Raw genomic sequence first — 13242 nt, forward strand, 5'->3', positions numbered from 1 at the left:
AAAAGACGTGCAGTCTCTAAGGCATATGTGTTATAACACATCTAGTTTTATCCAGTTAGAGTAATTAGTTAACGTCGATGACTTGGTTTACACATGTCAATGCAGATCGGTACTCATGTTGCTGATCACTGGGTTGTCTGGTCCAGACTCGATTATTTACAGATAGCCGCCATATAGCTGGAATATTGCTGAGTGTGGCGTAAAAGTAAACTCGCTCATTAAAGCAGACAACGTATAGGCGTTTGGCACGTTTATAGATGTTTAGTTCTATTGTCGCTCATTGGTTTCATGGGTGCATGGTCCGTTATTTGATATGCTAATCGATATCCCATAGCCAGACAGGAAACCTGTGGTCGTGGGTTCGAATCCGATTGTCGTTGAATATTTTGCATGGTTAATATGCACCATCTCAAAGGTCGCGTGGCTCGTTGTGGTTAATGTCAACGACCCGCATCACATCGTTCTCCCCATCCGTGAAGGTCCAGGGCAGAATAGGCCTTCAGCAACCCATGCTTGCCATAAAAGGCGACTACGCTTGTCGTGAGAGGCGACTAAAGGGATCGGGTGGTCAAGCTCGCTGACTTGGTTGACACATGTCATCTGTTCCCATTGGCGCAGATCGATGCTCATGTTGCTGATCACTGGGTTGTCTGGTCCAGACTCGATTATTTACAGACCGCCGCCATAGAGCTGAAATATTGATGATTGCGGCGTGAAACCAAACACACTCGCTCACTCCCATAATTGTCCCCAGCCTTTACTTTAATTCTTCTCAAAGCGGCGTTAAACAAAATTCACTCACTCATTGACAAACCATTTTCTATGTCTTTCCAGCACAATGGGGGAAGGCATGGTGTCGGCGGAGAAGCAGGTCATGGTATCATCACGACTGTGGAAATGTCTGCGTGTGATGCTCGTCCTGCTTGTTATCATCGCCATCCTACTCGCCATCGCTCTCGTCATCGTCATTATCAAACGGTCAGAGAAACCCTTCTGCAGAGAGGGCAAGACGGTCATCCCACGTAACCTGGACAAGCCGGGTATATTCGAGGACCTAACGCCAAATGAAATGAGGATAGTTAGAGACTATATGCAAGCTCAGAAAGGCCTCGATCTTAGGCCGTACAACAAAGCCATTTTAAACAGCAGCTATATATATTTGATAGATCTGCACCTTCCCATTAAAGCCGGGGTGTTGAAGTACTTAGATGGGGGCCACCGTGAACCTGAGCGAGCTGCCAAGGTGGTGCTGTATCGTGGGGACATGAATCCCCCGCGAGTTGAGGAGTACCACGTGGGTCCTCTTCCCAGGCCCCGGTATCACAGGCTCGTAGCTAATCCAATCTATAGACGGATACCAATCCCCTTTACCAGTCGACCAGTGGATCAGGTAGAATATAACCACTTGTACGCGATGATTAGTGATATAACTAAAACGCTGTACCCTATTTTAATGGACACCTACCGCCTGAGCTACCACAACTGCACTAAGGGTGTGGACTGCATGTTGTTTTACGACGTAGCACCGAGAGGCATCAAAAGCAATGAACGGAAGAGTTGGTTCTGGGCGTTTAGAGGAGTAGAAGGATTCTATTTACATCCTCTGGGATTTGAAATTCAGATTAATCACGAGTCTGTGAACGTTAGCGACTGGTCCGTAACGAAGCTGGTTTATAACGGACAGCTCTTTTACAGCGTCAATGCTTTCGATGACGCTTACAGAAGGAATCGTATAAAGAAGGTTCAACTGTTCATGGACAAATACGACAGCGTATACTCTTCGTATAAACGCCGTGGACTAAATAATTATGACGTGCCAGTGCGTGGGCCGCGATTGGTCGAGCCAGACGGAAGGAGGTATAGCATAGATGGACAACACGTGCAATACTTCGGCTGGAACTTTAACTTCAGAGCTAGAACGTCCACTGGCCTTCAGCTGTTTGACATCCGATTCCAAGGCGAAAGAATAGCCTATGAAATAAGCCTTCAGGATGCGATAGTGTATTACACAGGCTATGGGCCCGTTGCGGGTTCAACAAATTATTTTGACACGTCTTGGCTCCTTGGAGCTTCGTCTTTCGAACTGATGCCAGGAGTGGACTGTCCCGCCACTGCTACCTTCCACGATGCCTATCATTTTGCCGGGTCTGCTGAACCATTACATTACAAGAACTCCATCTGTATATTCGAGCAAAATTCAGGTCTACCTTTGCGTCGACATTACGCTAATGATTTCATGGGAGGATATGGCTTTTACGGTGGGCTTGTTGACAACTACCTCGTTATTAGAACAATAGCAAATATATGGAACTATGATTATATATTTGATTACATTTTCCATTTAAATGGCGTCGTGGAAATCAAAGTATCTCTGACGGGCTATGTACAGTCTACGTATGGTCTGCCACAAGAAAGAGCCTATGGCAACTTCATCTACTCCGACGTCATCGCCACTCTCCATCAACACCTGTTCCATTATAAGGTAGACATGGATATAGCGGGAGCCAAAAACAGATTCGCCAAAGTGGACATCTCAACAGAGACCATCTCCCATCCATGGTATCCGGGCCGGAATAAAACACAAATGAAGTTCACGAAGAGAGACAAACAAACTGAAAAGGATGCCATCCTAGAATACGACTTCGACAAGCCAGGGTACAGCGTCATCTACAATGCTAAGGCTGAAAATAACTGGGGCGTGCAGCGAGGATACAGAATTCAACACAAGGCCATGAGCAAGTTCGTCCTAGATGGCGTTGACGTCACTCAGGCGGCAGGGTGGTCCAAATACCAGCTAGCAGTCACTAGATTCCAGGATGTTGAAGAGACAAGCTCCTCCATCTACGCACAAAATGACCCCTTCGACCCCGTTGTAGACTTTAGAAGGTTCTTAGACAACGATGAACCCATTGTCGACGAGGACCTTGTCCTCTGGCTAACGGCTGGCGTACACCACATACCGCACGCCGAGGATGTTCCGTCGACTACGACAACCGGAAACCAGTATAATATCTTTTTACGACCTTACAACTACTTTGACGAGTGTCCCAGTACGACTGTCTCCGATGCAGTCCACGCCCAACCAAGTGCTCATTATGAAGAAATCAAAATAGACACATTTGGTGTCGCGGAAGGCTCGAACTGTTTCGCTAACGAGATCCCCTTCAGTGTGTTTAACGGCTCAAGATCCCCTGCTTAAAACCCTTGCTCAATGAATATATTTGTTGCGTTATTTTCTATCATGTTCAAGTTTAGATGTTTTACTGTTAAGGAATGGAATATAACTGAATGTTTCATTTTGTAATTTCTTTCCATGTATTACTTTCATGACAACATCTCTGTTTAATCCAAATTTGTGTTGGCAGTGACCAGACTATAGCCTCAGAGCGTAAATTAGGAATCGAATCAAACTCTATGTTTGAAAGACTTGGTATGTCTGAATTGCCTCAGTTTGGAATTAGACGTTTTTTGTGGCTCTGTTTTTATTAATATATTCTTTTTTTATATATTTTGATGATATATTATTTTAAACAGGATAAATTTAATTCCGGGACAAAGTATTAGTCAAACATGCTGGTGTATGTTTACTAATGTAATATTTCATAACAAAACGTAATAATCAGTAATATGTAATGAAATCATTATGATAAACCAGTCAACGCATTTCTGTTATATTTATTCATAACTTTTACGAAACCAAATTACTGCAATGAATGCAAAAATATGCAATCTCATTGTGCACACATTAATACATAACACTAGAAGAATGTCAGTGCCCACCCTATTGTCTCATATTGCCACAGCTTGTCCGTTATAACATATTGGCTGTGGGATAATATGAACCATTTGGGAGGCTCTTAACAGAATGTATATATTTATAATGCCCTTGTCTGCGTCATTTTGTTGATTAGCTTTCATGGTTGAAAGGCAAAGAAGATAAATTAAACACACACACACACACACACAGAGTGTTAGGAAACAATTTGTTCATGGTACCTGTTGCAAAAGCGGTCAAATCAACCTCGACTATCCAGACTGCGCTTCACGTTATAAGGCATTTGACATTTCGGTGTAACATACTTCTATTACGTCTTTCTGTGGATAAGTTCCAAGTTTAAGGATATTTTTAAGGATGAGGGGAACAATATCTCATGGTGAAATTTTCATGGAACTTCATTATGCATTTAATGTCTCCACTTGTATGTATAAGCGGGTTGTTGATTCACCATACATCAGACTGGTGAGCCAGCAGCGCCACCTATGATGTCCAACTATCTAACATGTCCATCAGATAATCAGATGATGTCTTCTCATTCATATAAAAAGGTATTTCCATCAGTTTGTGTCATAATATTGTCACAATGGTGAATAAAATCATTTGGAAATTTCTTCTTGTTTCATTCAGTCACTCTGGATTAACCTACATGCCATTCATTTATTCAGCAGTGTTATCTGTGAACAAGGTTTTCAATGTTTTGAATGAAGTAGTTAGTCGTGCACACCCTAACCTAAGCCAAAGACGCACCATGGCGCTGGCTGGTCGAGTCTGTACCAGCCACACCAGTGATTGATAGCATGAACAACGGTCTACGTGAGCCATTAACAAGAAGAACGTTTAACGTTGTAACCTCCCAACCCTTGTACCACGAACAGTACTGGGCACACCACAAGGCGACAAGGTTATACACGTTTGAACTGGAGGTTCAAAACTTCGGACCACTATAAACTATCAATAAGTGCCTCGATATGAATATTCAAAAGAAGAACAAGAGAAATTGGCTTATTTGTTGTACTGACAAAACATGACGGGAGTCGAACCAGGGCCTTCGCCGTGGCGAGCAGACGCTTTGTTCACTACGCTACCCCACCACATAGGAAGAAAATACCGTATTTCCAAAATTAAACATTTCTTTCACTCTCTACACAGGCAAACTGTAGCGCAAGTGGGGTTGTGCAGCGTAGAGAATATGAACAGTATTCATATATGCGAGCTGGTCATTTTCTCTACGCTGCGCAACCACATTTGCGCTACAGTTTGCCTGTACTCTCTACGCGGCGTCTATGCAATTTACTGCTAATGGTTCGCTCAGATCATGGGCGGTAACGTAGTATAAGCGTTCACAGAAATGTTTCTGTTCAGCAGGGATACGGAATGATTTTACACGCATACAGCAGTTGAAATATCTGTGCATAAACTCCATCATTACTTGAGGCGAGGTGTTAAATGGAGCTCAAGTGTGTATCTCTGCCAGATACGCCACAACACAGCATTTAATAGACGCTCGGTTTTTAATCAAGGAAATACTATGATGACGGGGTTGCAGGAACCCAGTTCAGATTACACAATCATTATCAACTCCCTGGGGAAAACACAACCCAAATCATACAAGAAGAGTCGAGTGTACGGCCCCGACTATATAAAGTTTATATCATGCACTCTATAATAAGGATGATATCAGGTGTTTGAGAAAGTGAGGTCGTATCCTGCCTATGGGTGCACGGTCACAAACACACGCAAAGGCAAATCAACTGCTCACTCAACTCTTCGACGGGCATTTAGAAGTGGAATGCATAAGAAAATCAAGATATATCGATGTCAACTTCTTTATTGTGAATAACGTGACGTTACAGAGTGTATGATGAAGGGGCCAGCACACGCTCCGAAACGCCATGTTACTCACTATAAAGACGTTGACATCCATATGTCTTACTTTTCTAACTGTTCATTCGGCAAAACTATTTTACAAGCCCAAGAATAAGCAGCATCCCTTTGTTACTGGTGCGTGGAAAGGTTAAACATATCACCTACATGTCCAGCAGGTCTTCCAATGGCATTTACAACTGATGTACACAGGGATGGGAGTTTATGAGTGTCAATGTCTTTATCATGAACACAACGTATACATATTTCATTATTTCACATGATGGAGTATGCATATACACCGAGGCGTGTGTTGTGCCCTTAAATGCACAGTGGTCTTAAGTGCACAGAAAGCATTAATATTCATCATTGGGGTAGCTTATGTGTTTGCGTCACATTCACAAGACCATTGTGCACTTAAGGGCACCACATACGTGCGATAGAGACGTACTCATGATTAGTTTAGTTCTACGCCGTACTCGGCATTATTCCAGCAATATGGCGGCGGTCTGTATATAATCGAGTCTGGACCAGACAATCCAGTGATCAATAGCATGAGTATCGATCTACGCAACCGGGATGCAATGTCGTCAAGTCAGCGAGCCCGACCGATCCCGCTAGTCACTTATATTCTAACTCGGATATTCACGGGTGGTTCTCATAAGTTTAAATAGTCGGGTTGACAGCCATAAAACTCGCATGTCCTCAGTCAAAACGTCCCTATTGTTAAATTTCAAGCTTTGATAAATATAAAGCACCATTTTAGAGGCTCTAAAATCTGTCATGAAAGACGCTCGATTGTACCTAAAACGGTGCTAAATGTACCCACCAAAACTACACAAACTTTCCTTTTGGCAATGGACGCAGTTTCATACAAACCTTATCCATGGCTTCTCAAGACGAGCAAAGAACCTCAGCTGTCAAGAGGGTGTTTACATAAACTATAAATGAAATCAGAGCGTACACGTCGAGATCTAACACTTGTTTTCATAACGCTTGCGTGTTCTTAAATTGCACAAACAACCTCTTTATATACTTCAAAAATACTTTGCAGACATTTGTTGACAATGTTTCCATATTAAACAAAACTGATACTTGACTCGAGTAACGTAAATTCTGTCTACAAAATATTCAAGTGCATGCTATGTTGAATAATTGCTGGTTCTCATCTTTCTCATCACTAACCTACTCAAAATTCTTCCCCATCCTAAATATTTGAAAAGTAAAATTTAGTTCTGGACCTTTATCTACCACCCTAACGTAACTTTTTTTTTATATAACTGGCATGGCGACCACTGAATATAGATTTTTTAACGAGACACATAAAGATGTTCTACTCAAGACACTATCTAGTATTGCCGATTTTACTTCGTATTTGAAGCCGCAGTAGTCCTGAGATTCAAATATTACACATACCACAAAATTTGTATTGTTAAAAAAAAATATTCATACATATGAAGAATAATAAATGGTCCGGCATATTTTGAGATGTAGTCCCATGAGATTGTCAGTCTCATTCCAACGTCACGAAATAGTTATAGTGGGATAGTTCATTAATTACAAATTTTACATTTCTATGTGTTTAAAGGGTGCATTTTCATGTATCATAATACTGAATGTGGCTTTTAGTGCTCGCAGAATCGAAAAAATATATTACATGAATTCCAGATATTGCTGTAGTTTTAAAACAAAAAGTGAAGAGAACGAACAAAAATGTTCTGTGATCACACCGAGCTAAACAAACTATGGAAACACAGTATCCAATGTAGTCTGTCGTACAGACCCTAAAGTAAATATATCTAAGAAAGCCCACGCAAGTCTAGAAAATGTGGCAAGTCTAGAAAATGAAGAAAGTCTCAAAGCTCCATTTCATTATATTATTTTTTTTTCACTATGAACGTTTTTTCAGTAAAATATGTTCATTTCAGAGACTAGCTGTTACTCTACATCCAATGTCCAGCCCAGCTTGTTCAAGATGAAAACTATACACTGTTAATTAGGCAAACTACTCTCCCGTTCATAACCAGTGCAATCCTTCTGTAAGTCAAGTATTTCCCAATTATCGTGTTGATCAAAGCCCGAAAACCACGAACAGACTCGCTTAAAGCGATGCTAATTGGACGCGACACCTGGCAGCGACTTTGAGGGTACTCCATTGTATTTCCGACTTTTGTCTAGATTTGGAAGGATCAGTGGAATGCCTGATAACACACTGACAAGGAAATACTACCCCAAAGCGGCATCGCTTTGTACTCGTGACCGGATTCTTAACAGTGAGTTGCATTTAAGGATTTTGTTCCCGAGGTCGTTCAGTGCGAGTAAATGTTATTTCGGAACATTCGCTGTTACAGACCACGAGTGACATTAAATGTGTTTGGCAGATCTGATTCCGTGAATAATATTTGCTTTCATCTAACAATGCAATTATTTCAATGAGAATCACACAATCCCAACATCATAGTTCTAACAATGACAGAGATTTTCCATACACTCTGATGTCATTAAACAAAATATACGTATTGCATGGACGGGATTAGACTGTCATTCTTTCATTCTGTATGTCGCAATTTACCTCGGTCCGAGATTACCAACCCACTCAAATAGATTATGAATGGCCGCCATATAGCTGGAATATTGCTGAGTGCGTCGTAAAACTAAACTCACTCACTCTGAGCGAGTGAGTTTAGTTGTACGCCATTATTTGCCACAACCCTCAAGACTTAGTATGGGACTGACTACAAAGCTGATTGGTTGGTTGTTTAGCGCCACATTCAGTATTACAGCTATATGACAGCGGTCTGTAAATAATCGAGATAATCTAGTGATCAACGACGTGAGCATCAATCTACGAAAAATGGACTTCATACATCGTGTGAGGGGAACGGAACCGTCTCAAAGGCACTTGGGAATGGTTAAGCATGTTTAGTTTTACTCCGCACTCAGGAATAGTCCAGATATCTGACGCCAGTCGCTTAAAACGTGTCTGGCCCACACAATCCAGTGATCAACAGCATGAGCATCGATATACGCAGTTTGTGTACGATGACACGGGTCAACCAAGTCAGCGATATCCTGGTTCCCGGACCTCTCATTAACCAGGGTGAGTCAACAAGCCTGACCAGGAAATCATCTTAGTTGCCGCGTACGACAAACTTGCATAGATTGATGAAGAACAATTTTAACTCGATTTTCACGAAGACACACTGACATGACTTACAACATGCAAGACCGCCACCACAGTATAAAATGGCGCTGTTGGACGTTACGACAATAACAATTACAATTACCTAGATGCTGCCTTCTTCTTTTTCTACCTGTATATTAGGTGTTCTGGGGCCCGATCAACAAAGCGTTCGCAACATTACGACCTGCCGTAACTCTATAGTTCATCATAGGATTACGAATGTCGTAACGCTGCGAACACTTTGCGATCGGATCCCGAATCCGATTATTCTCACATGATTTCCACACCGTTCGGAAACTGTACTGCGTACAAGTACAAACAATCTAACATGAGCGTGAATGCGTAGACATGAACAGACGATGGACACAATCTTTTGAAAGCTTGAAAGTAAACAGGAGCATGTTTGTTCCAACTATACGGCATTTGTTGCTCTGGAATTCCAAATAGAAAGTTGTGAGCATATCATTTCCTTGCGCCCTGTGGGGTATACTGGGACAGGGTCACTCCCAGGCTATAATTCTTAAACTAAAGCTTTAACAAACTTTATCTAGTGTAGATTGTATTACAGCATATTTGGGAACTAGTGCGTCATTTTACGTCGTGAGAAGGCGTGAATATATATACCGATGTTCCTTTTGATCCATTACACCCTTGAAGATCCGGTTATAGAATTCGTGTTCAGTAGCCCATGTTTGCCACAAGAGGCGACGAACAGGATCGGGTGGTCAGACTCGCTGACGAGGTTGACACATGCCATCGTATCCCAACTGATCGGTGCTCATGCTGGTGATCACTGGATTTTCTACACCAGACACGATCATTTACAGACCACCGCCATATAGTTGGAATACTGCTCAATACGGCGTAAAACTAAACTCACTTACTCATTTTAATCTATACCATAGACAGAGCCTCTGTTTTTCACATTATCCGGAGTGTCTCTAAAATACATTGTTGAATATAATGCTATGGTTAACAATGGAAACAATCCAACACCGTTTGTTGGACATACTGGTGACGTGTTGGACTGGATAAGCATATTCAAAACACAAAATCATCTACTTCTATGAATATAAATCGTATTTATTTACTCGGTTAGACTGCTATTGAGATGACAAAATGAGTCTTTAAGGTAATAATTAATAGTTTAAAGGTCACATGCAACGTAAAACACAACTTTGCAGATTCTGGTACCTTTCGGTATGCACTTACCGAAACAAATCATCAAAAATGCCAATTCAGCCTATAAAGTTGAAAAAAACGCGATGAAAAAAAACCCCGCGAAATCGGGGTTCAAACGTTTTACTAAATTCCCCCCAGCGCTGGGGGAAAAACTGGTTTCAGCAGCTGTGCTGCGCTGCGTCCATGACGCATGCGCAGTGAATAGGTTCGCGGAGCTTGAAACAGTATGCATGCCCAGCGTCTGAGGTCGTGAGCAGGAGTCTAATCTTGGTTGTGTACACAAACAAGTAAATAATCTACTCGTTACGTAAAACAACTTGTTGATTGTGGTAAGCAGTCTCTGTCACAGAGAAAGCTCAGTGTCTGGTTTATTTACACCTATATGTCTGTCTGCCTGTCTGCTAAAGACAACATGCAGTACACAGCTTCAATCATTGACCACATGCAATTTGAACTTAACACCTATCAGACAATACGACATAAAGAAAATAAGTTGATTTATGACTCGTGCACCCGAGTCCCGTGTCTGCCACATTATGTAATTAGGCACGTGTGATACACATGACATGTTTTTATGTCTGTGGGTTGCAAACAAACTACATTCATTTTTTCGGATGACTGGATCTGACGGAAACTGGTGCAAACGCTTGTCAGTTTCAAGTCCTGCTTTGTACTTGGACGAATGACAGATTCCAGCCACGCAGGATTTTTATTGGATCTAGCGCAAATTCAGAGAAAATGTATTTTCCAAACCAAACATCCCTATATACATTCTTCATGGATAACGACTTCTTTTCGTGTATATGATTTTGTTTGACAACAGTATATGAATCCATACTGAAACGACGCATCAAGTACACAAAAAGAAGTTGTTATCCATAAAGAATCTTACTTTCTTGTGACTGGCTATACTTCTAAAATGCCCATCAAAAAGATCATCTTTCTGTACACACAATGAACCCTCAGCATATCAGCAAATGAAACAGCCAATCGGAAGCCGTCGTTACACTTGAGTGCATATCCACCCGCTATGACTGGGTTCGGTCTCCCGAGGGCTTCGTAAAGCCCAAGTACAAAATATTGCACTTTTGAATCGCGATTATACGCTTATAATTGTGTTTATTTGCTTTTTTAGAAGCAGCAGTGTATATTATATGCCATGAATAAGGGATAAATGTGTTTTAATTATGTTTCATTTTTGGTTGCATGTGACCTTTAAACGATAAATATTCATCTAACAGACTGGCGTCCTTGTACTGTACGCTTGTAGATTTGCCTCTCTGAAGGATCGGATTACTGTACGCACATGGGCTCAGCATTCAGTGCAGCGTTGGAGCAAGGATACATGCCCCCACAGTGATAATTTCTATCGAAACTCAGCTGGATTTTAACTATCGCATACATCTCTATTACTTTTTAACATGTAGATCATGCGCTTGGCTCCTAGAAGAATTTGACCTACAAATCATAATTTATGTATTTGTCGTCTAAAAATACGCCAATGAAATATTTAAGGAAGTGGTCCTTAACACTATAAATAAACCCTTGCATTCGCCCAGTAGCATTTGATGCTAGTGAACATGTTACTTTGAGACAGAAGTGTTATTTTGAGACAGAAATTTGTTACAGAATTCCTTCAGTTTCTAAGCTTCCCAAACAAGGTTTAAGAGTATATACGGAATAGCTATTAATTCATATTATTTATCAGCATTGTCCATGCACTTATGGATTTCAACGCACAACGACACGGTGGGCGAGCTGGTTAAAGCGACAGGCTAGTGATCCAGCGAGGTTGCACCTGTGACCGGATGTGAAAACGCTGGAGTCAGTTTTGTGTGCAGACTCTTTCCGTGTTGTCACAACCTCTAGTAATAATATTGAAGATTCATTAAATGTTTTTACTGAGCTGTACCAAAGAGCTGCAGAACACAATAGGAAGGTATTTTCAGGTTTCCATGACATTAATTCCAAACCTCAGCCCCCATGGTGGGACGAAGAACTTGAACAATTAAAACATTTGAAATATAAAGCACTGAGAGACCATAGAGATAATAACTTAGATATATTGATTTATAAAACCCTACGTAAATCATTCAAGAAGACTTTCAACTACAAACGAACAGCTTACTTTGATATTCAAAAAGAAAAACTTATGGCAGCGAGAAACAACCCAAGAGAATTCTGGAGAACACTAAAGCAATCAGGTTCAATATCAACACCTGACAGAACATACGATATAAGTTGTGAAAACTGGTACAATCACTTTTCAGGGCTTCTTACTGAGTGTTCTGGTAATGTGCATGACAGAGATATCAATTCAGAGGTCTACAAGGATGAAGAGCTTGTAACATTAAACTGTGACATTACCGAAAATGAAGTCTTATTTCACATTGATAAACTGGCAAAAAACAAGTCCCCTGGACCAGATGGTATTGCAATTGACTTCATTAAAGCTTCTAAGACATTTATCAGTAATTACTTAACAGTGCTGTTTAATAAGATTTTCCAGGAAAGTATTTTTCCTGTGCACTGGGGCAGAAGCATTATTTGTCCTTTCTATAAATCTGGTGGCAAAAGTAACCCTAATAATTACAGAGGTATTTCTCTTATTGATTCAGTGTGTAAAATATTCACTTCCATTCTTAACAGTAGATTACAGGTTTGGTGTGAGGAGAAGAATATTATTCATGAAGCACAGGCAGGATTTAGGAGCAATTATTCTACCACTGACCACATTTTCTCACTTCAAGCTATGGTTCAGAAATACTCAGTTAAGCAAAAAGGAAGGTTCTACTGTCTGTTTATTGATTTCTCTAAGGCCTTTGATACAGTTAATCACAAAATTCTTCTGTCAAGTCTGAAAAGAGTTGGTGTGGGTGGTAAATTCTATAACATCTTGGTATCAATGTATGATAGGTTGTCAGCCTGTGTTAGAACATCTAAAGGTCTGTCAAGCTATTTTGATTGTAGTATAGGTACTAGGCAGGGCTGCATCCTCAGTCCCCAACTGTTTATTATCTTCATTAATCAGCTCATGCAAAGTATGGAGCAATTTGGCGGCCGTGGTGTATTTATTTCACCTAACGTTAATAACCTATATGCTCTAATGTTTGCGGATGATGTTTCCTCAGTCTCAGATACAGCATTCCAGCTACAGAAGAAGATTCATGGCCTTGAGAATTTTTGTCGAGTCACTGGTATGAAGGTCAATATTGATAAGACTAAGGTTATTGTG

The 13242-nt window shown here is 40.9% G+C and overlaps 1 protein-coding gene across 2 annotated transcripts in view; it reads left to right on the plus strand.

Moving 5' to 3' along the window:
* Positions 1-4389, plus strand: part of LOC137266087 (diamine oxidase [copper-containing]-like) — a 39029-nt gene extending 34640 nt beyond the window's left edge. For both annotated transcript variants that reach the window (XM_067801588.1, XM_067801589.1), the window contains exon 3: positions 835-4389. In XM_067801588.1, coding sequence (XP_067657689.1) covers positions 835-3199 — 2365 coding nt within the window. In that variant the 3' untranslated portion in view covers positions 3200-4389. The remainder of the gene's footprint in view (positions 1-834) is intronic.
* Positions 4390-13242: the final 8853 nt, after the last annotated feature.

This window comes from Haliotis asinina, chromosome 15 (assembly GCF_037392515.1).
Source record: "Haliotis asinina isolate JCU_RB_2024 chromosome 15, JCU_Hal_asi_v2, whole genome shotgun sequence".
Lineage (NCBI taxonomy): Eukaryota > Metazoa > Mollusca > Gastropoda > Lepetellida > Haliotidae > Haliotis > Haliotis asinina.